Below are 22,159 nucleotides of genomic sequence, written 5' to 3'. Positions count from 1 at the left end.
AAGAAAAGAAAAGAAAAGAAAAGAAAAGAAATTAAGGTGGAGAATGACTGAAGAATACACTATACATAGACCCCTGGCCTCCACATGCATGTGCACACACCTGACACACCTGTATACACACATATCACACACACACACACACTCACACACAGAGTTCCTTTCTTTTATGGGAAAGGATGCCTCTGCCCTGTCACTTCCTGTTCCATCCTGCCACGCCGACTTTTTGAATCATAGTGGGTGCTGCCATCTTTAGGGTCTCTGTACCAAATTCTGTCCTAGCATTAAATCAAAGCTCCATGTGGAATCTACCTGCTGGCCTTAACTTTCCTTCTCCTCTGCTGCTGTAAACAGAGCTGCTGGGATGGTACGCAATCCACCCATTGAGTATGGATGACTACTTCATGTGTCTGTATCAAGTATGCACTTATCCGTAAGACCGTGCTTGAGCATATGGTAAAATCTCTTTGTTCTGTTGTTCATGCAGGATCTTCCCGTGAACATCAAGCTCATCCTGGAGGGGATGGAAGAAGCTGGCTCTGTCGCGCTGGAGGAACTCGTCAAGAGAGAAAAGGACCACTTCTTCTCCAGTGTGGACTACATTGTGATTTCAGACAACCTGTGGCTCAGCCAGAGGAAACCTGCACTCACTTATGGAACCCGGGGGAACTGCTACTTCACCGTGGAGGTACCAGTAGGCTCTGCCTGTAGAGGGAGACAGGAGGATATCTGGACAGGATAGGGGAATTATGGAGGACCTTGAAGAAAAAGTCAGGACATTCTCCCATTGAGGCTCATGGCCTGGGAGGTCACTTGGGGCTTGAGGGTGTGGTTCACAATCCCCTGAAATCTTAGCGTGAGTATGCTTGAGTGTATCTACTCTAGAGTCCTAGAGGTTTCTCTCAGAACTGTGGATATAGGATCTGAGGGCAGGAGTAATACCTACCAAGATGACTACCTAGTCAGAAGCTAGGCTAGCCTGTTGTAACATTCCCTGTTGTGTGCCTGCAGGCCTTGGTGGCAGAGGACCCTAGTGCTATGGTCAAGAGGCAATAGAAGGCTGATGGCATCCAAGGCCATTCTGTGACACATAGCCTTGGGTAGATGCCTTTACATCTGAGCTTTAGTTTCCTATCTCAAAAGTTAGTACAATTCCCTTACCCAAGCAATACAGGCAACCTGTGATAGAGCATACAGTTTATAGTATAAAGTCCCTCCTGGGTGGATCATTAGTTAGCCACTTTAGTTTTCTCACATAACAGACTTTATGACATGATGGAAATATCCAAACGTAGGCACTTATGAGAGTTAAATGGCGGTTGAGGCTTATGGACTGGCTAGGCGTGGTAGCACAGACCTTTACCCCAGGACTCAGGAGGAGAGGAGAGGCAGGCAGATAGATCTCTGTGGGGTCAAGGCCAGCCTGGTCCGCAAAGGGAGTTCTAGGAGACCCAGGAATACAAAGTGAGACTCTGTATTGAAACAAACAAAACAAAACAAAACAAAACGAAAAGGGTTTGGACCAGATATAAATATCTTGCATTTTTATGATTTTTTTTTTATTTTTTGAAATGACAATATGCATTTTTATAATTGAAAAGGCAAGGCTTGGGGAGATAGTTCATGAAGAAGCGCTTGGTTTTCTAGTGTGCATGAGACCTCTGGTTCCATCCCAGAGTGAAAGAGGGACAGAGAAGAGAGAGGGGAAGATGGAGGAGGCAGAAGAAGAGGAGAGGGGAGAAGAGGAGAGGAAAAGAAAACAGCATGTTCTCTTTGTTAAATGTGCTGATGTGAATCCTGGGGTATAGGAGTGAGTAAGTCAGTCTCAGCTTACAGGGAATTCACTGTGAAGAGACCCAGGGACTGAGAGGGATGAGGTGAGAATGCTGGGAAAACAGGAAGCAGAAGCTGAGATGCCTGGTAGAAATGTTTGCCAACAAAGCTAATGTGAGAAGAAGCAACGGGGGTCACGGCTAGAAGGAGCACAGATCAGATGCCAGAAAACCTTCCCAAGGCAGGGGAAAGGAAGAACAGAGGCACCGAGGAGGTGGTGAGAGATAAAATCTTTGCCAAGGGAAGGAATTAGCCTCTCTTGAGAAAAGTGTCAGGTAGACAGAGAGTGAAGAAGGTGGAGCAGTTTGTTTTGCTGTCGGCCGCCCCCTGCTGGGCAGGAAAATGATTTACACAGAGCAAAATGATGGCCATGGGCATAGCTGTGAATAAGAGACCCAATATAGAGCACATGGCTTAAAGGTTTGGCGTTGTGTGTGTCCATGTAGATGGATGCCTGTGCTCTGTGTTCGAGAGCTTGATGAGATTGTTAGTTGTGATGTAGAGTAGTGAAAATGTATCCCTACGGAGACCACAGAACACTGGCGGTCATGAGCACAAATGGAGGAAAACAAAACCAAGGAACTGGACATCCTAATGAGGACCAAGAACGGTCAGAGAAGTAGCAGGACAGGTCACTCAGGATTTCAGATGTGAGACTGTCAACCCAGCACGATTTAGTTAGTCCGTCCGAGTGGCTAATAAAGTGAAGTGACCAAACGGGAGACTTGCCTTCCACAAAGGGTGTCTGAGAGCAGGGAAAGGCTGCTGGGCAGGAATGGCAGGAGGAAAGGGACCAGAGACATACTTAAGGCTTACGTGGTAACCAATGGGGACGTGCTCAAGCTGGAATGAAGTAACTGTAGACGCTGAGTTCCGCTCTAGGTCTTTAGAAACTGGAAGTGCGCTCACTCAGACCAACTGCCGTTTTAGGTCTGGGTTTAGACAAAAGGTTCAGAGCTACGAGGATGACAACTGAGAGGTAGGAGGTGGTAAATGACACTGTGAGCTACTCCAAGCTTCTGAGACAAAATCAGTCATGGAGGAAGCTGTAGGGGAGATAGGCAGAAGAGAATCATGAGAGGAAAACTAAGGAAATGGCTCTGGGTAAGAGTACTTGCTGTGCACGCATCAGGGTCTGAATTAGCCATTCTCCGTGTAAAGCTGGATATGACCATGGGTGTCCATAACTCTAGCACTGGGGGATTGGCCAGCTGCCATAGGCAAATCAGTGAACTTCAGGTTCAGTGAGAGATCCTACCTCCAGGGAATAAAGTGGAGAGCGTGAAGGGAGACACCTGATGGCATTCATCTCTGACACAATTCTCTGTACACAATGCACACCCTTGCACATAGGTACATACATACACACCCATACACTCACCATACCAAATCCACTCACTCACACACACTCACAGCGGGGGGAGTAGGGGAGAGAGAGAGAGAGAGAGAGAGAGAGAGAGAGAGAGAGAGAGAGAGAGCTAGTTATTAAAAGAGGTATCAAAGAATTGAGTACAATTGAAAAGAGAAAGAAACCACTGTGAGCAAGTCTTTAGAAAGACTTCCCAGAAATCAAGGAGGGAGCATTCTCCTCCTAAGACGTGACCTAAAGAGCATGAGACAAAGCTAAGGGCCATCCAGCGATATGAACAGCAGTATTTCAGCCAAGGATGATTTGGTCATCTTAGATAGAACTGGGCTGGTAGAATAGCTGGGGAATGAAAGGCCCCAAGTCACGTGACTGGGAAACATAGGATGTGAGGTCAGGTCTGGAGGTCGCTCCCCTGAGTCCTGAAGGACAGCACTAGGCATACCTTCCACCGTGCACAAAGGAACACACAGCATGGGTAAATTTATTCTCTTTGATCTACTTTACAGGTGAAGTGTAGAGATCAAGATTTCCACTCAGGAACCTTTGGTGGCATCCTCAACGAACCAATGGCTGACTTGGTTACTCTTCTAGGTAGTAATGTGTTCTGCACAAAAGAGAATTCTGTTTTGTTCTCCTTGGTTTCTGGATCATCTCTGGAAAAGTTTATAGTAATAGTAAAACTATATGCTCAATGCTTAATCTTTTCTTCCCTCCCTTGTGCTCTCTAGGCTTGTTATGAAGCCCGCGCTGTGTGTTATTTCTTTTCATGAACTGATAAGTCTGCTCTTATTTTCTATTTACTTATTTATTTTTAAAAGTTGTGCATTCTGTATACATGTATATATGTGCAGGTTCACCAGTGTGCACATTGCATATATGTGGGCATGCATGTGGAGGCCAGAGCTCAATCTTGGGCGTCATTCCTCATTTCTCAGGTGTTGTCCTTTTTATTATTGAGATATTAGAATGCAGAGCTTACCAAGTAGGCTAATCTGACTAGGCTACAAGAGACTTTTATGTCACATCTGTCACTGTGCCCAGAATTTTATCTTTTGAGACAGGGTCTCACGCTTTAGCCTTAGCTAGCCTGAAGCTTGCTATGGAGACCAGACTGATCTCAGACTCATAGAGATCTGTCTGCCTGGGCTTCTTGATGTTTTAAGTTAAAGGTGTGTGCCATTTTCCCTGGCACAGTGTCTATATTTTTTTACATGGGTCTAAGGTATCAAATGCGAGTCCCCATGCTTCCGTGGCAAGCGCTTACTGCCCGGTCCATCTCTGCAGCCCCCACACCTTTTTTTATTGGGTATTATGATATATCTGGCCATACACAAATATAAGGGGATACAGAGACCTGAAGAAGTTATAGGTGCCACCCCTGACTCCCTCCAGTGCTTCTAGAGCAAGAGGACAGAAATGACAGCCCCAAGCCAACTGAAGTACAGATGCCATCTTCATAGGCAAAGGAGGACTTTCTGACTGCAGATAAATGACAACAACTCAGAACAGAGTTCTGTGATGTTGTGAGTGAGGCCCTATCCCAGCAGCCTCTGTGCCATAAGTGGAACCCATGACAGCCCAGCCTTCAGAACCCAGGGATCATGTATGTTCTTGGTGGGAGTAACTAGCTGTGGCCATGCACTGTCACAGGTCAGCTGCATGGAATTCAGTGAGTTACCTCAATTTTGAGTTTTGAGTTTTCCCAGTTGGAGGTAGGCATCATTATACGTTCTACCTATAAGTTTTCTGAGGGTTACTATTGGTGTCATAAAAAACCATGACCAATAGCAACTTGGGGAAGGAAAGGGTTTATCTGATTTACGCTTCCACATCACTGTTCATTGTTGAAGGAAGTCAGGACAGAAACTCAAACAGGGCAGGACACTGGAAGCAGGAGCTGTTGCAGAGGCCATGGAAGGGTGTTGCTTACGGGCTTGCTCTTCATGGCTTGCTTAGCCTGTTTTCTTATAGCAGCCAGGACCATCAGACCAGGGGTGGCCCCACCCACCATGGAATGGGCCCTCCCACATCAATCACCAATTAAGGAGATGCCCCACAGGCTTGTCCGTAGCTTGATTTATTTAGGCATTTTCTTAACTGGGAATCCCTCCTCTCAGATGACCATAGCTGTGTCAAGTTGACATAAAACTAGCCAGCACGTAAGTGTTATTTTGAGGATGTGGTAGGATGTGCAGGGAGTATCCAGAGATGATTAATGGTCTGCTCTGGCCAGGAAAAACAGCTCTTATCTTACCAAGGACTCCAGAGATGATAGTGCCAAATATCCGGATGCGACTTGGCATCACGTTCCAAGGTTGACTGGCACAGAGATGCCACTGTGTTTGTCGACTGAAGTTCACCAAACCTCTGCTCCTGACCTCCTGCAAGGCTGACTAGCCTGTGCAAAGAGAGGTGTTCTCAGAGATCCAACTTTCTCAGGCTTGACCTATCTGGTAGCTCTTGTCAGCACTAATGCTGCCTAAGTAGAGTCCCCAGGAATCTAGGAACACTTAAACTTGAGGGGCCTTGCTTGTAGAAGCCTCTTCCACAGACCTCGTGGGGGATCCTCACGGGGGTGTAGCCACACTTGGTGGATTTGATTTCAAGGTTCACAAGTTGCACAATACCTCAGTTTGCTACATCTGGGATTGTGTTCTCTATGCAAACCTTTTCCTTTGGGACAGATAAATTGTCCAAAACCTACATGTCAACCCCCGTTCTGGCCTACTTAGTACCAGACAGAGTATAAGCAGCCTGGATGGACAAACTGCTGGATGGACAAACTGCTGGAGGTCTAGTCAAGTTCTTCATCAGTATCTTTATTTATACCGCTTCCTCCATCATGACCCCCAAATAAAATTAAACAGTGAAATCAACCTACATTTTAATTACCTATCTATGTATCATCTATCTATCTATCATCTATCTATCTATCTATCTATCTATCTATCTATCTATCTATCTATAATCTATGTCTATCTATCATCTATCTATCTATCTATCTATATATATATATCCATTATTTAGCTGGCTACATATCTATGTATTTTTAATTTTTTCTAAGACAGTAATATACATAGGCAGTATCTCATGTTTGACAACTTCAGCAAGAATACAATAATATTTTTACCTTTAAAGAATTCAGATAATAAGCAACTTAATATTTTGGAGCAAAGATAATTGATCTTTTTGCCAGATTAATTCCTCTTTCCTTTTATCATCGTCAAATATTTATTTTTATTTTTCATAGTGTTACACTGTAGCCCAGGCTGGTCTAAAATTTATAACCATCCTCCTGTCTTAGCTCCAGGTGCTGGGAATAAATCCCTATTCTCAGCTCCATATTGCTAAATCCCAAGTAATGTACCTCAAGCCTTCCCTCAGACGTGAAGACTGAGGGGAAGTCCAACATCTCGTTAGAATGTTAGACGTGAAGACTGAGGGGAAGTCCGACATCTCGTTAGAATGTTAGACGTGAAGACTGAGGGGAAGTCCGACATCTCGTTAGAATGTTAGACTTGTAGCTGTAAGCCAGGCACGGAGTTACACTTAACTTCATAAATATGTGCTGCTTTGCTAAGGAAAAGTTCATAAGTGTAATAAAACCAAAGGTTATTCTTCTGTCTGCTTTTTGGTGCAACCCTAACAGTCCACGATAACTTACCTTCCGGATTTGCTCTCCAAACGCCTGCTTTCTCAGTGCTTTGCACAGAATCACAGGAATACAAAGTCAATTGCTAATGTCAGTCAAACTAACAGGAATTTTGCTTGCTGGCATGCTGTGCTGTGCTGTGCTGTGGTGGAGAAACCTCAGCAGGAGACTAAATCCAGTGCACTGGCTTAGGGTTACATCAGGTCACAATGTCTTTGGGGAGCTGGTTGTCTTATGTCCTTCCCCGATGACTGACCAGTAATGAACACATATTCACCAGAGGCTGAGACTCCAGAGCCATCTTGGCTTTTATGCAAGTCTCTGGCCTTCATCATCCTCTGCCATTCATCATGGGGCAGGATGCTGGTGAGCATCATGATGACCAACAGTAGCAAATGCTCACTGGACACCAAGTGGGTAAAGCCTATGCTAGCTCCAGCTGGGGAACAACATAGAATCAAATAAGTACCCTGTCTCAAAAGTCATAGGTTGGGTAGGCAGAGAGCGGGAAGAATGGAATCCTGTGCTCACAGATAAATCACCAACAACCAGCGGTTTCTCCTTTTCAGTTTTTCTACTGTGCAATTTTTAAAGACCAGGAGGACAGTGGAAAGACCATTGACCCCAAAGCAGTTTTTCTTCTTTCTACTGCCTTTGTTTGTTTTTGTTTGGTATGGTTCAGACAGGCTCCCTTGTAGCTTAGGTTGGCCTTAAACTCAGTATGAAATCAAAGATGGCTTTGAACTCTTGATGCTCCTACCTGAGAGCTGGGTTGATGGGCATGCACTGCCACGCGTGGCTCATGCAGTACTAGAGATGCAGCCCAGGGCTTCAGAAATGCTGGGGAAAGCACTGTATCAACTGAACCCTAGCCCTAGCCCTGTTTTTCTCATCTTTTGAGACAGAATTGACCATGAGATATTGAATCGTCTTGCGTTCCCCTTCCAAGTACTGAGATTGAGGGAGGTGTGAGCCACCATGCCTGGTTGTCAAAGGCATCATAGATACCTAGTCTCTAATATCATTTAGGATGTCAAAATTCTCCTGGGAGCAACGATGGTGCTTCCAAGACAGCTCCTCTCCCTTCTGTGTGCTTTCCAAAGTGACTTTATAGTCTCAGGATCATGATATCCATGGAAAGTGAAAAGGAAGGGAGGGGTGAGTCGAGATGGAGCAAGTGTATCAGTGGTGAATAAGGATATAGTTTCCCTAATGGAAGATTACTTCTAACTAGCAGATGTGAACATTCCATGGTCCCTGAGGTGGGGGCATAGCAGATGTGAACATTCCACGGTCCCTGGGGGGGCATAGCAGATGTGAACATCCCACAGTCCCTGGGGGCCCCTCTATGATCTCCTTAATCAGACTTCACTGTGGGTGAACTACAAGGGAGGAAAAGATGGGCAAAGCATCTCTTCTCAGTAACCATCTATGCTCACAGGCATTTCTCTCAGTCTGTAGTAGGGAAGATGGCAGTGCAGAACAAATATTACAATTCTAAAATCCAGTGTGTGCCAAGAAATCTAGTTATGCTCAAACCCCAGCATAGTCCACTGAGGACATCTGGGTAACCATCATCTTCATCAAGAATGAAGTCCAGCATCCTGGTTCTTTGGGTTAGTCTGCCTTTGATGCCTAGAGTACTCAGATCTACTTGTCAAAAGTACCAACATAACGAAAGTCCTGCCAAGTTCTATAAACTTGAGTGCCAAGTTAGGATCCATCTTGCACACAATCTCCTTGGATCCGCTACCCTGCCTGGCCATGTGGTCTCGTTGGTTGCCTGTGTCTCCTCCTCCTGAGTCATCATTCCTCATCAGAGATCTTCTTGATACGTATTGCTTGCCTCCTTGGCTTTTTTTTATCTGGCTGGAGTTATGACAGGGCCCATGTCACACATTTCCCCGTCTGTCTTTGCATCTGAGAAAGAAAGAAGAAGTAGGAGGAGGAGAGGGGGGAGGGGGAGGGGGAAGTGGAGGAGGAGGAGGAAGAGGAGGAGGAGGAAAGGAAGAAGCCACTTCATCCCCAGCTAGTGGGTACTCTAAGTCTGGAATACTGGAATGTATGCCATTGTCAACTGTACTGTGACTAGTCTGTGGTCCATCTTGGCAAGGGATTTTTGATGGAATTTAAGATTCTTAATCCTTCCTCTTTGTGTTACAACAAGGAAGCTGAAACTGCCCGGCATCTTCCAGCTGACTTGGCACAGTTGAGATAAAAGCAAAGACCTTCTCTTTGTCGCCTAGTGTTCTTTGTCATGACTCACAGCATATTACTTAGCACACAGTACTCTTCCCTGGGTTAAGGAAGGGATGGTGTCACCCAGGACTGGAAGCACAACAGTATTCAATTCTATCTTGTAGCACAGCCATAGAAGAAATAAAAGTCTTGGGGGAGCTCTGGACAGGAGAGGGGCGAAGGGGAGCTGACAAGTGCAGAACATTGAGACTTTCCTGTGCATTCTGCTGCCTTGACACACTTGTACTTCAAGTTTGGCTTCCAAGAAACTGCTTCCCTTCCTGGTTGTAATCTGTCTATGGTATACATTTTCTTTGAGTGTGTGTGTGAGAAAGCTGAGAAAAGATTTTTGGGGAGTTTCAGTTTCTTGTATGAGTTTGTATGAATGCATGTATAAAATATATGCATGTACATATCTTTAACAATTTATAACTACCATTTCTTAACTTGGGATAAGATAAAATGCAAGCAAAAGGCTCACTTGTGATATTAAAGGTGCAGACTCATGACTCAGCTCTGCCCTTGGCAAGGTAGCCACTGGAGCAGTCTGACTCGGGCTGAGTCTGCCTTGTAACCACTTCCTTCTTGGTACTACAACCTCTTGGTTAAATGGAATTGTTGCCACTGGTTCTGGCCAGGGACAGAAGCTGACATGGGGGTACTTTTGCCACCTGGAGGGTGGTATCTTAATCTGGCCTGGCTCTGGGACCACAGCATTGGCACATTTGTAATCTCTGCGTCTCTTCTGTAGGTAGCCTGGTGGATTCATCAGGCCACATCCTAATTCCTGGAATCTATGACCAAATGGCACCGATTACAGAGGAAGAAAAGACAATGTATGAAAACATTGATATGGACCTAGAAGAATACCAGAACATCAACCAAGTCGAGAAATTTCTGTTTGATACCAAGGTATAACCGTAACTACACACATGATCCAAACGAGGATGCTGCCCCCAAATCATGTTTCCCGAGTGTCTAATCAGCACCACACAGTGTGGGTCTGTGCATCTTAGTCCACAGGCAAAGGTTAAATTGCAGGCTGGTTTTGACATTCACGGCCACTTTCCTCTGGTCTGGATCCGTTGTCCTAGGGAGCAGTTGGTACAGGCGTCAGCATCTAACCATGAATAATGACTCATTCGGCAGCACTGTTTCTCCACAGCAGTTTATTAATTTAAATCCCATTCCACTTTCTGTCAGGGAGCTGAACTTTCTGAATGTTCAAAAATTAGGAGTCACTGTCTGAAACATCAGCTCCAACACTTGTAATCGTTCACCTTCTCAGGCATTACCAAGACCCTTCAGGGCTGATGGGCAAGCCACAACATCCCCTTCCCAGGGCTGTAAAGATACTTAGAACTCAGAGCAGAAATCCCTAAAGAATTCAAAATTCCTGTTCATTTGCTTTCTCCTTTTTTTTTCTTTTTCTTTCTTAAAGAATATTTTGCCTGCCGAGGGCTGAAGAGATATGACTTAATGGTTAAGAGCATGGTTTTTTTTTTTTTTTTCTTTTTAGAATTTATTTATTTATTACATGTGTGTGGGTACACTGCCACTGTCTTCAGACACACCAGAAGAGGGCATCAGATCTCTATTATAGATGGTTGTGGGCCACCAGGTGGTTGCTGGGATTTGAACTTAGGACCTCTGGAAGAGCAGTCAGTGCTCTTTTTTTTTAAAGATTTATTTATTTATTTATTTATTTATTTATTTAATGCATATGAGTACAGAGTAGCTATCTTCAGACATACCAGAAGAGGAAATTGGATCCTATTACAGATGGTTGTGAGCCACCATGTGGTTGCTAGGAATTGAACTCAGGACCTCTAGAAAGAGCAATCAGTGCTCTTAACCACTGAGCCATCTCTCCAGCTCAAGAGCATGCATTGATCTTGCAAAGGACCTGAGTTCAGACTGCAGGTCTAATGTTGGTTGGCTCATAGCTACCTGTAACTCTAGTTCTAGAAGATCTGACATCCTGTTCTTCCCTCCTTGGGCACTGTACTACACTCATATGCACAGAACTCACTACACCTGCACCCACACACACCCATACACACATACACACACTCATACAATTCACACACACACACACAAACTAGCAAAATTAAATCTTAGAAACATAGTTTCCCACTCAGATGTTGGTAGCTGTGGTTGTGTTAGACCTAGTGGGGAAACCCCCACCCAATTCCCGATTCGGCGTGCACCCAAAAAATCACGAAGGACCATCTCTTGATGTAATTACATGAGGACATTTAATGACGGAGCTCCGGACCGACATGCATCCCACACAGGAGATAACGGATGTCAGCCATGAGGCTCGAAAGCTAGGGGGTTTTATGGGGTAAGGGGCTTAGGGGTGTGGAATTCAGCATAGTGACACACTATTGGCTTATTCAAACATCAGCAGAAAAATTACATGTACGTGCAGGGTGTCAGAGTTCTGTGAGTTGTTGACTCAGTTCAGATAGCCCTGTTATGTCCTCACATTCCTCTTTATCTTTAAGGTTAAGCTGTTCCCAGGAATGTTTTAACTATAGGGCATACCCGGGTTTCTTTTTCTTTTTTCTCAGCCCCAGGCAGCCTCTAGGCTCACAAACAACCAGCAATTTCTGAGTACTTTATATGACTTACAGGTCTTGAAATTTCATCTTTCTCTCAGTTGATTCCCTAGGAACTGCCCAGAGAGGGCAAATTATGCTGATTGTAAGTGTCTTCTCACAGACTAAATTTGTGAAACTACATAAGAATGAAATTGGCTCAAACTCTGAAGATTTATTTAAGGCGCTCTGAGGGATAAAATCTCTCCAGCCCCCTGAATTCACTATTAGTGCATACCACCGGTTAGAAATTTATAATTGGATCCAGTTTCTTTTAAAATTATTTTCCATCATTATCATCATCATCATTATTATTATTACTGTTGTTGTTATTAATGTATTGTGTGTTTGTATGACACATATGGAGCCAGAGGATAACATTCAGGAGTTGGTTCTCTCCTTCCTCTCTTCCTATGGAAGGGGTGTTAGGATTACAGATGCTTGCTTCCACAACTGACTGCTTCACTTAGATTCAGGTTGTCAGGCTTTCTGGAAAGTGCTTGTACCCACTGAGTCATCTCACGGACCCCGGATTCAATTTTTTTTAAAGGTTTATTTATTTATTTAAATGAGTACATAGTAGCTGTCATCAGACATGCCAGAAGAGGGCATCAGATCTCATCTCAGATGGTTGTGAGTCACCATGTGGTTGCTGGGAATTGAACTCTGGTCCTCTGGAAGAACAGTTAGCACTTTTAACCTCTGAGCCATCTCTCCAGCCCCCTGGATTCAATTTTTGAACCGGCTCCCCTGACAGGGAGAAGTTCTTTCTGGCGGCCGAAAGCACAGTGGGGGACAAGAAGTGAGGCAGTGGGGGACAAGAAGCCGCTTGTGCTGAAGAGAAGATCGGCCTTATTAGTCCAGATGCGGCTAACTTGGTGCTAAGTAACTTGTTGTGAGTTGATCTCACAACATAGATGTTAGAGATACAAACAATTTAATTCAGATGTTAGAGATACAAGCAATTTAATTCAGCAGAGATTTAGTTTATTTGCAGTGCTAGGGGAATGGCCCTAGGCTCTGTGCATGCTAAGCAAGTACTCTACTCTTGAGCTATATCCCTAATCATTTCTTCTCTCTCCCTCTCTCTCTCTCTCCTTATTTCTCTTTATCATCTAGCTATTTTGAGACTCATTGTATTTCCCTGGTTGGCCTGAAACTCACTATGTAGACTAGGCTGGCCTTGAATTTACAGAGATCTTCCTGTTTCTGTGCTGGGGTTAAAGGTGTATGCAACCACAGCTGACTTGCTTTCTGATTTTGAAGTATGATCTCTTCCAGCTGAAGCTGGTCTCATACTCACTAAGGAGCCAAGGGTGACCTCGAATGCTGGGAGCAAAGTCATCTTTCCCCAGGCCCAGATGATATGGTGTTGGGGACTACACTGAGCTTTGTGTGTGCTAGGCAAGCGCTCTGCCCAACTGGGCTGCAGTCCCAGCCCTCAGCTGAGCTTTGGTCACACGTTGTTCTTCGCATGGCTTAGGAGGAACTCCTGATGCATCTGTGGAGGTATCCGTCTCTCTCCATCCATGGCATTGAGGGTGCGTTCGATGAGCCTGGAACTAAAACGGTCATTCCCGGCAGAGTCCTAGGAAAATTTTCAATCCGTCTCGTCCCTACCATGACTCCGTCTGTGGTGGAGAAACAGGTAAGAAGTGCCTGTTGTCATTCGGCCCAACAGTACCATTTCTGGGTCCCATACGCTATGGCAAACTAAGCAGTTCTGTGGTTATCACTAAAGTTTCTTTCTTTCTTTTTTTTTTTTTCCCACTACAAAGAATGGAACAAATGTCAAGAGACACCCCCACACACACATTAGTCTTACTTGGCGCAAACCTCTTCCCTCAATTACACATGCAATTACAGAGGTCAGAGAACTAGCCATTTGGAGGTGCAGTGATGGGAGATTTTTAAAAATTAGACGGTAGCTATAAAAGGAAGATTGGTTTTACACATAGATGGAGTGGGCAGATGACTACGCTTGGCTGGAGCCAGAAACTCTCAGGCCCAAGCATTTCTTACTCATGATGTTTGAAATCAGCGTGTTGAAAGAGCCATTGTAAGGAAAGCGCTATCTATCCACAAGGAGTGATCCATCTACATTACCAGCCCATTATTAATTTACCTCTAGGTGTTTTAATGGGGCGTAGACTCTTGAATAAGGGAGCACAGGGAGTGCCCCAATGCCCTCCGTGGTCTCAGGCCTTGTCAGTCCTCTGTCTTGTTCTTGGGCTCTAATGGACTTCTAAAAGTCTCCATCCCTCCTCCATCTGCCCTCCCCTCCTGCTGCTTTCCTTCCTTCTGGAAGCACTGCTGTTTTATCTTATAATACACATTCTACAAGGGCAGGCCCTTCCTTGTCTCATTTGTGGCTACATCCCTAGCACCCTGGGGTTGATGAATTCTAGCTGAAGGGATGAGTGGAAGCAGAGTCATCTGGAGGCTGGAGCAGATTGTTGAAATGCCTCCCTCACTGTTTAGCTTGGAATGGCTTCCACTTCACAGAATTTCCCAGGACGTGCAGTGTTCCCCAAATATTCACCAGAGTACTACTAGTGTTTTGCTGTGTTTCATAATTTGCAGCAAACATCACTGAGCTGTCACTATGGATGAGGTACATAGGTTGATGGGTAATTAGAGCCCATTTCCCCCCTCTGGGTAAAGCCCTTGGAAGATCCTGTTCACTGTCACACACCCAGCGGCGTAACTAAGGGCTCACGATGCTCAACTCATCAGGTCAGGGTTTCCACAGGTTTCTGGGTAGAACCCTATACACTCTGTGTGAACAAATACTATCGACTGTGTCACCGTCTAGGTAACTCAGCATCTCGAAGCTGTCTTCTCTAAAAGGAATAGTTTCAACAAGATGGCCGTTTCTATGGTACTAGGACTCCACCCATGGACTGCAAACATCCATGATACTCAGTACCTTGCAGCACAGAGAGCCATCAAAACAGGTGGGACTTATGCTTTGGTTCACCCGTTTGCAGCAGGGACAAGACACTTTTATAACTCAAATATCAACGGCCTTCTTTCTATCTGTGGTGCATTCGTTACAGTTTTCTAGCAGGATAGAAGCAATAGAATGAGTATGTGTTTAAAGGGGGTTGAGCTGACTGCTTTTCCTGGGACAGTCTGGGTATTGCAACAATGGCTGCATTACATTGTGAGATAGCTGCTTGCTCTGTGAGGCTGGGTGCTAACTTGATGCAGAAGGCCTGGAAGATTCCTGGAAAGCTACTGGACTTCACAAGGGTTATTCCATTTGGTCCTCCATTTTGTCCAGTTCATTGCCCCAACCCATGGACTGCTATCTTCCACATTCAGGGTGGCTCTTCTCCCTACCAATTAGTTCTCTTTGGAGACACTCCCAGATGGGCACAGAGCTTCTAGGTGATTCTAAATCCAACCAAGCAAGCTAACAATGACAATTAACAATCACAAGCACTTAGCTACTAAACAGTAAAGCCAGGGTTCATATTCAAATCCTTAGGCAAAATGATAAATTAGGAAAACTTAATACTCTCCTGAAGGAAAACTTACAGACATGTTGGCCAACACATAAAAAATATCATGGGAGACACTTAGGGATTATAAATGGAGAAGCTGTAGTCTAGTGGGAGGATTGTCCCTGTGAGCATCTCTTCTTGGTCATAGAAGGAAACACGCTGTAATGGCCTTGGGCAGTATGAAGCAGGGATCAAAATGAGACCCAACTATGTGAAGGTGGTTGTCTCCTGAGAGCACTGCTTGATGTAGTGTGTGTGTGTGTGTGTGTGTGTGTGTGTGAGAGAGAGAGAGAGAGAGAGAGAGAGAGAGAGAGAGAGAGAGAGTCAGAGAGAGACAGGGAAACAGAGACAGATAAACAGAGGCAGACAGACAGACAGAGATATAGACAGTGAGAAAGTGAGATAGCCACCATCTTTGTTGTGCTTTGAATGAATACAATTTTGTCTAATAACTTACAGCCATGGACACACCCTTACTTAGGTTTCATACCCTAATTTCTGCTATGGTTACAGTTCACCACATTCGGAGTCTGTAGCAGGACTGCTTAGTTCATGTGACCATAAATATGGCATTCCCACAAAAGGGCTTGATGGCGATTCTTGGGTTGTTGATTGTATCTGAAATTAATTAAAACCCAAATGTCTGGGCATATCTGAGGTGGGAAGATCCACCTTTATCCTGGGCTAGACCTTCTACTGGAAATCTATACTAAGGATATAGAAGAAGAAAGCTTGTTCTCTGCCACACTAGCAAGTCCATTCCGTTGGAATAGCCAATGTCTTTGTTTCCATGGCAACAATACCTTACTAGACAGATTCCTGCATATATGGTAGATGAACTGAGACCTCCAACATTGTGAACTGAGCAAAATAGAGAAGCCCGGACCTTTTCTATTAATCTTTAGAGTTATTTTGCTTTATGTATTATGAGTGTTTTGCCTGTATCTGCATATGTGCAACAACTGGAGGTCAAAAGAGGGTATTGGATCCCATGGAGCTGCTGCTATGGATAGCTGTGAGACCTTGTGTTTATTATAAACCAAGATCTTCTGGAAAGGGCAGTACGTATTTTACCCACCGAGCCATCCTTTCTAGCCTTACCCAGACCTTTTTGAAGCATAAACTCTCTGCTGGGATTGAGGGACACAGACCTGAAAAAACACAGAATGAATCCAAGATTTAGAGCCATGCTCTCCTATAGTGTCATTCCTGGCGATCCTATTGTTAACAAATATTTCACTAGTGATATGTCAAAGGGGAAGTGTCAGGAAGGCAACTGGAATGCCAGTGAAAAATGACGTGTTTGAAACAGCACAGGAAGATACCATGTAGAGTTATGAAACACTTTGGCTGGAATGCATAGGACACTCTTTGGCCTCTGGCAAGTGGCCAAAATTAACCACTACACAGGGCACAGTATTGTGTGCACAGAGGGCTTCTTAGCTGGTACTTCCTGTGGTCCTCACCACAGTCTTCAGGTCGCAGAGGAAATGAAGGTTTATAGAGACAGCTGCTAAAGAGCACTGTGTTAGCCGCTGAGAGCAAATCTGCTCTAACGACAAGGCTTCTATCCACATTCTCACTTGCCTTTGTGAGTAAGGAGAGGGGACATGGGGCTGCGGAGATGGCTCAGTGGTTTACAGCACTTATTGCTCTTGCAACTACCCAGGTTCAGTTCCCCACACCCACAAGATGGTTCACAACCATCGGTAACTCCAGGTCCAGAGGATCCAACACCTTCTTCTTTTTTTTTTTTTTTTGGTTTTTCAAGACAGGGTTTCTCTGTGTAGCCCTGGCTGTCCTGGCACTCACTTTGTAGACCAGGCTGGCCTCGAACTCAGAAATCCGCCTGCCTCTGCCTCCCGAGTGCTGGGATTAAAGGCGTGTGCCACCACGCCCGGCTCCAACACCTTCTTCTGATCTTTGTAGGGACAAGACATGTTTGTGGTATGCACACAGAGGAACAGGTAAAGACACACATGCACATAAAATAAAATAAGTAAATAGATCTAATTTTAAAAAGAGGAGGTGGCCTGATTTTGTTTCATTTCTTTATTTGCCATTTCTGCTTCTCCGCTGGCAACTTTTTCTCAGAGCTAGAGGATGAGTTCATCTCTATCGAGTGCCAAGGGCAGCAGCTGAAAGTACTTCATGAGGTACCTTGAAAACTAGAAAAAAAGATAATGACATTAAGTTGATAGGTAAGACAGCTAAATTTATATATGTCACCATAGGATGATGACAACAAAACTCCACTTCCATAATATTTAATTCATAATTCTGACGATTAACTTTAATCATGTCAACTTCATGCAACTCGAGAATCACCTGGACAAGAAGTCTCAGTACAGAATTGCCTAGGTTGGGTTGCTCTTTGGGAATGAGTATGGGGGATTGTGTTGATGAAGCTCATCGATATGAGAAGACTCAATCCACAGTGGGTAGCACCACTCCATATGCAGCGACCCTGAACAAGCAAGCGAGCATGCATGCATACACTTATCCCACCTCTTGACCATGGATGGGACATAACCATCTGTTTGAAGTTCCTGCCTTGACTTCCCCCCGCAATGATGGTCTGTAGTCTGGAATTGTAAGATGATATAATCCTGTCTGCCCTAAAATGTCTTTGTCAGGAATATTATCACCACAGAAATGAAACTAGAACAATAAGATGTAAGCATATCATTGTGAATCTTGTCAAAACATGCATAACATCTTCCAGTTATGGGAAAGCAGGATATTTCATCAAACTGAGGTACATCTTGTAAAGCAGCTGATCGGTACCCTGTAAAAGGGACAAGGGTGTGAAAGATGAGAGAATACTGAGGGAACTTGTAACAACACAAGGCTGGTGGGGTTCTGTCAGATCCAGGAATAGGGAGGAAGAAAGATGAATGAAATGTTAGCTAACTCTGGAGTACAGTTATTTGTTGGGGAACTTTGTCCTCCATGCCCGACACAATAGTTCCTCCCTTAAAGTCAATTATAATTATCAGCAGAAGACCCTTGCAGTATTAGGGAGACTAATGTTTCTTTGTGAAAGGAGGAAAGGTGGCAGAAGGCAGGTCACAAGGAAACCTTCACAGTGGAGGTAAGAGGCCACACTTCTCCACAAATAGATGCAATGGTTAACAATTCCTGGTGTAAGGGGACATTTGTTGTCCATGCTCTTGCACCTAACACCAACTGAACTCACTGGGGCACCAAACTAGACTTGGGCAGGATTACCCCACCCCACCTCCTGGTGTGTTGGTGCCTTGGTTAGAATGAGCAAATGCTTGTTCACCCCTGACCAGGAAAAGTCTTACAACATTAGTAGATAAATAGTACCACTGTTAAGCCAGGCAGTGCTAGTGCACACCTTTAATCCCAGCATTCTTGAAGCAGAGGCAGTACAGATCTCTGTGAGTTCAAGGATTAAGCAGGTGGTCTATAGAGCTCGTTCCAGGACATCCAAGGCTACATAAAGAAACCCCATCTCAGGGAGATGGCCATAAAATGAATGGAAATCTGTAGATGCTGTCTGTCTGTCTGTCTGTCTGTGTGTCTGTCTGTCTGTGTGTCTGTCTGTGTGTCTGTCTGTCTGTGTGTCTGGGTGGGGAGTGTCTTGAGGATGTTCCAGAGGCCTGGGATAGGGGAGGCTCCGAAGAACCTATGGGGGTGACCTTAACTGAGATTCACAGCAGTGGGAATATGGAACCTGAAGAAGCTACCTCCTATAGCCAAGCAGGAAACCCAGTGGAGTGATAGAGACATCAACCCACCCACAAAATTTTGGGTCCAAAATTTGTCCTGCCTACAAGGAATGCAAGCAATGACCGGCCTAACCAGAGACCCATCCCACGGGCAAGTACAAATCCCTGACACTATTAATGATACTCTGTTATGCTTGGAGACATGAGCCTACCATGGCTGTCCTCGAAAAGACTCCACCAAGCAGTTGACTTAGACAGATGCAGAGACCCACAGCCAAACATAGGATGGAGCTTGGGAACTCTTATAGAAGAGTTGGGGGAAGGATTGAGGGCCTCAAAGGGGATAGGAACTCCACAAGAAGATCAACAGAGTCAACTAACCTGGACCCTTGAGGGCCTTCAGAGACTGAACCACTAACCATGGAGCACAGATGGGTTGGACCTAGCCCCCCTCCCGCCTCTGCGCTCACATATGTAGCAGATATGCTGCTCAGCTTTCAGGTGGGTCCTGTACAACTGGGGGTGGGAGGGGCTGTCCCTAGTTATTGCCTGTCTATGGGGTCCGTTTCACCAACTCTGTTGTCTTGTCTGGCCTCAGTGGGGGAAGAAGCACCAAGCCCTACAGAGACTTGATGTGCAAGGATGGAGGATACCTGGTGGGGGGATGTCTCCATTCTCTTAGAGGAGGAGGGAAGAGGGTTGGGGGGAGGGACAGAGATCAGGATATAAAGTGATTTTAAAATAAATGTAATTTTGGTGCCTATCCAAAACAAGAAAAAAGAAAGAAAGAAAGAAAGAAAGAAAGAAAGAAACCCCAAAACAAACAAACAAACGAAAACTAAAAATCAAAGAAACACAAAGGAAAAGAAAAAAGAAAAATATAAAATATACTACTGTTACTTTCTGATTCTTGGTTGTTGTACAATAGTTACATAAGATGTTTATATGAAGAAAGCAGAGTTGGTGCTATACAGAAATGCTGTGTGGGCTACGTTTGCAATTTCTAAAAATTTTTACCTTGCTTCAAAATTAAAATTTTAAGTCAAGTGTGACCACATACAAGTCCAGCACCTGGGAAGCAGGGGACTTTGAGTTTGACAGAAGTCTGGGCTATATAGTGAATTACATGCCAGCTCGGGCTACTTAACAAGACCTCAAAGAAATAAAGAAAAGCACACAGTACTATACTCATAGCCTTGTCATGATTTATTCTAGTGCCCTTTTTTGCCTGTGTTTTAGTGTTTGAAGTTGATCCTGACATGATCCGGGATGGGTCAACCATTCCAATTGCCAAAATATTCCAGGCTATCACACAAAAGAGCGTGATGATGCTGCCGCTGGGAGCTGTGGACGATGGAGAGCATTCTCAGAATGAGAAGATCAACAGGTGAGTGGACCCTGTGAGGGCGGGGAGCTCCACGTAGCCTTGTGTGAGACTGGACAATAACAGACCTGGTGTCTTAAAGCCGGAGGCTTAGCTCCCCACAGTTCCTTAGGTTGGGAACACCAGGTTAAGCCTATTTTCAGACCACTGCCATCCTTGTGTGTCCTGTGTGGCAGGACTAGAGCTGAGGTGGAGAGAGAGAGGATGGAGGAGGAGGAAGAGGTGGAGGAGGAGGAAGAGGAGGTGGAGGAGGAGGAGGAAGGGATGGTCCTGCAAGAGGCAAGTGAGGGGCCCCAGTTCTTCTTCCCCTATAAGTTCATCAAGCCCATGGGATTATGGGACATCCCCCAAAGATCACTTATTTGTGATTATCTTCTCATTGGAAGTCCCTCTATCCAATGTTGTCCCATGGCGGGTGAGGGCTTCAATGTATGGATTTGGATTATATAAAAACTCCTAAGGAGGAATAAACAGGAGTGTTTGAGTCTTCAATCCCTGCCATGTCAAAGGTGAAAAACGAAGGAAAGACAGGAATCCTGTCACCCAAAGAGGCTAAGGCAGGGCGGGGGACAAAGATGATGGGGATTTGGGGGGTTGAGTCCAAGATTAATTGACCTCTCTTCCTTCTCCTCATTTCTGTCTTCCTTCTTCTTCCTCTTCCCCCTCCTCTTCCTTTTTCTTTTCCTTCCTCTCTATGTTCTGAGACAGACTCTCACCCTATACCTCTGGCTGACCTGGACATACCTATGCAGACCAGACAGGCTTTGAGCTTGCAATGATCCTTTTACCTCTGTTTCCCAAAGGCTGGGATTTGTCCTTGGATACCACATCTGGGTATCATCGTCTTAATAATAATCATCATGCCATTTTTCTTCTGTGAATGACTTTGATCCTAGGGGTCTCAGAAGCATGCTAAGTACTTTAGATTGATAGGATTTATAACAGGTACAGTTTTTCTGTGGACATGGTTGTGTGCTTTTCCTTCTTCATGTGAATGGAAATGTGTTTCCTTGTTCTTACTTTTTGTTAGGTGGAACTACATACAGGGGTCGAAATTATTCGCTGCCTTTTTCCTGGAGTTGTCAAAACAGCATTCAGGACACCAGATGCCTTCCAGTGTCTTCTGATCCACGGGCAGCACTCCCACCTCAGATGCTTGACAAAGCAGGAGTTGGGAAAATTCAGGAAATGTGGAAAATGAAAGGTTTGGAAGGCACAGACAGATATTGGAGATGTTTTAACAGTCCCTCCGTCACTTAACTTCCACAAGTCACAGCTACCTAGACCATTCGTTCCTGAATCCACTACAACAGGCTGGGGTAACCTTCTAATACAGGTGGGGTGTCTTTTTAGTCAATTAGATTCTCACTTTCAATTCCATTGGCTTAACGCTCCAGTTCATTTTCCAGTCCCAAGAACTGTGGTTCCCAATCATTGGACCCAGGGTCTCAGGACCCGAGTCATCTTCACCTCTGTTTCCTTAATAATGGAAGTGTGGCTTCAACTACTGGCACAGTGATTTCCTTGTGGATTCACTTTTAGAAGAGTTACTAGGGCATGTCTCTGTAATAACTTCTTGCCTCTCCTTCATTTGTTCCCCCCCGCCCCCAATCCTGAACACTCTGAAGCTAAATGATCAATATTCATAGCCTCACACCATTTGGAATCCTTGTGCAAAGATGATTTTTTTTTCTTTAATTCCAAACGTCTTCAGCTTTGCCGTGATTGATGCCACCTGCTCAGCCCCTCTGTATTAGTCAGGGTTCTCTAGAGTCACAGAACTTATGGATAGTCTCTATATAGTAAAAGAATTTATTGATGACTTACAGTCGGCAGCCCAATTCCCAACAATGGTTCAGTCACAGCTGTGAATGGA

At 44.8% G+C, this 22,159-nt stretch overlaps 1 protein-coding gene across 1 annotated transcript in view; it reads left to right on the top strand.

The window, feature by feature from the left end:
* Positions 1 to 21,663, top strand: part of Cndp1 (carnosine dipeptidase 1) — a 40,260-nt gene extending 18,597 nt beyond the window's left edge. The window contains exons 6-12 of the mRNA XM_021150390.2: positions 485 to 685; positions 3,706 to 3,790; positions 9,841 to 10,001; positions 13,176 to 13,340; positions 14,508 to 14,649; positions 20,139 to 20,286; positions 21,314 to 21,663. Of these exons, the coding sequence (XP_021006049.1) occupies positions 485 to 685; positions 3,706 to 3,790; positions 9,841 to 10,001; positions 13,176 to 13,340; positions 14,508 to 14,649; positions 20,139 to 20,286; positions 21,314 to 21,410 (999 nt within the window). The 3' untranslated portion in view covers positions 21,411 to 21,663. The remainder of the gene's footprint in view (positions 1 to 484; positions 686 to 3,705; positions 3,791 to 9,840; positions 10,002 to 13,175; positions 13,341 to 14,507; positions 14,650 to 20,138; positions 20,287 to 21,313) is intronic.
* The last annotated feature ends 496 nt before the right edge of the window (positions 21,664 to 22,159 follow it).

The sequence above is a fragment of the Mus caroli genome, chromosome 18 (genome assembly GCF_900094665.2).
Source record: "Mus caroli chromosome 18, CAROLI_EIJ_v1.1, whole genome shotgun sequence".
NCBI lineage: Eukaryota > Metazoa > Chordata > Mammalia > Rodentia > Muridae > Mus > Mus caroli.
Note: the sequence above shows the minus strand (reverse complement) of the source record. Positions and strands in the feature narration are given on the sequence as shown.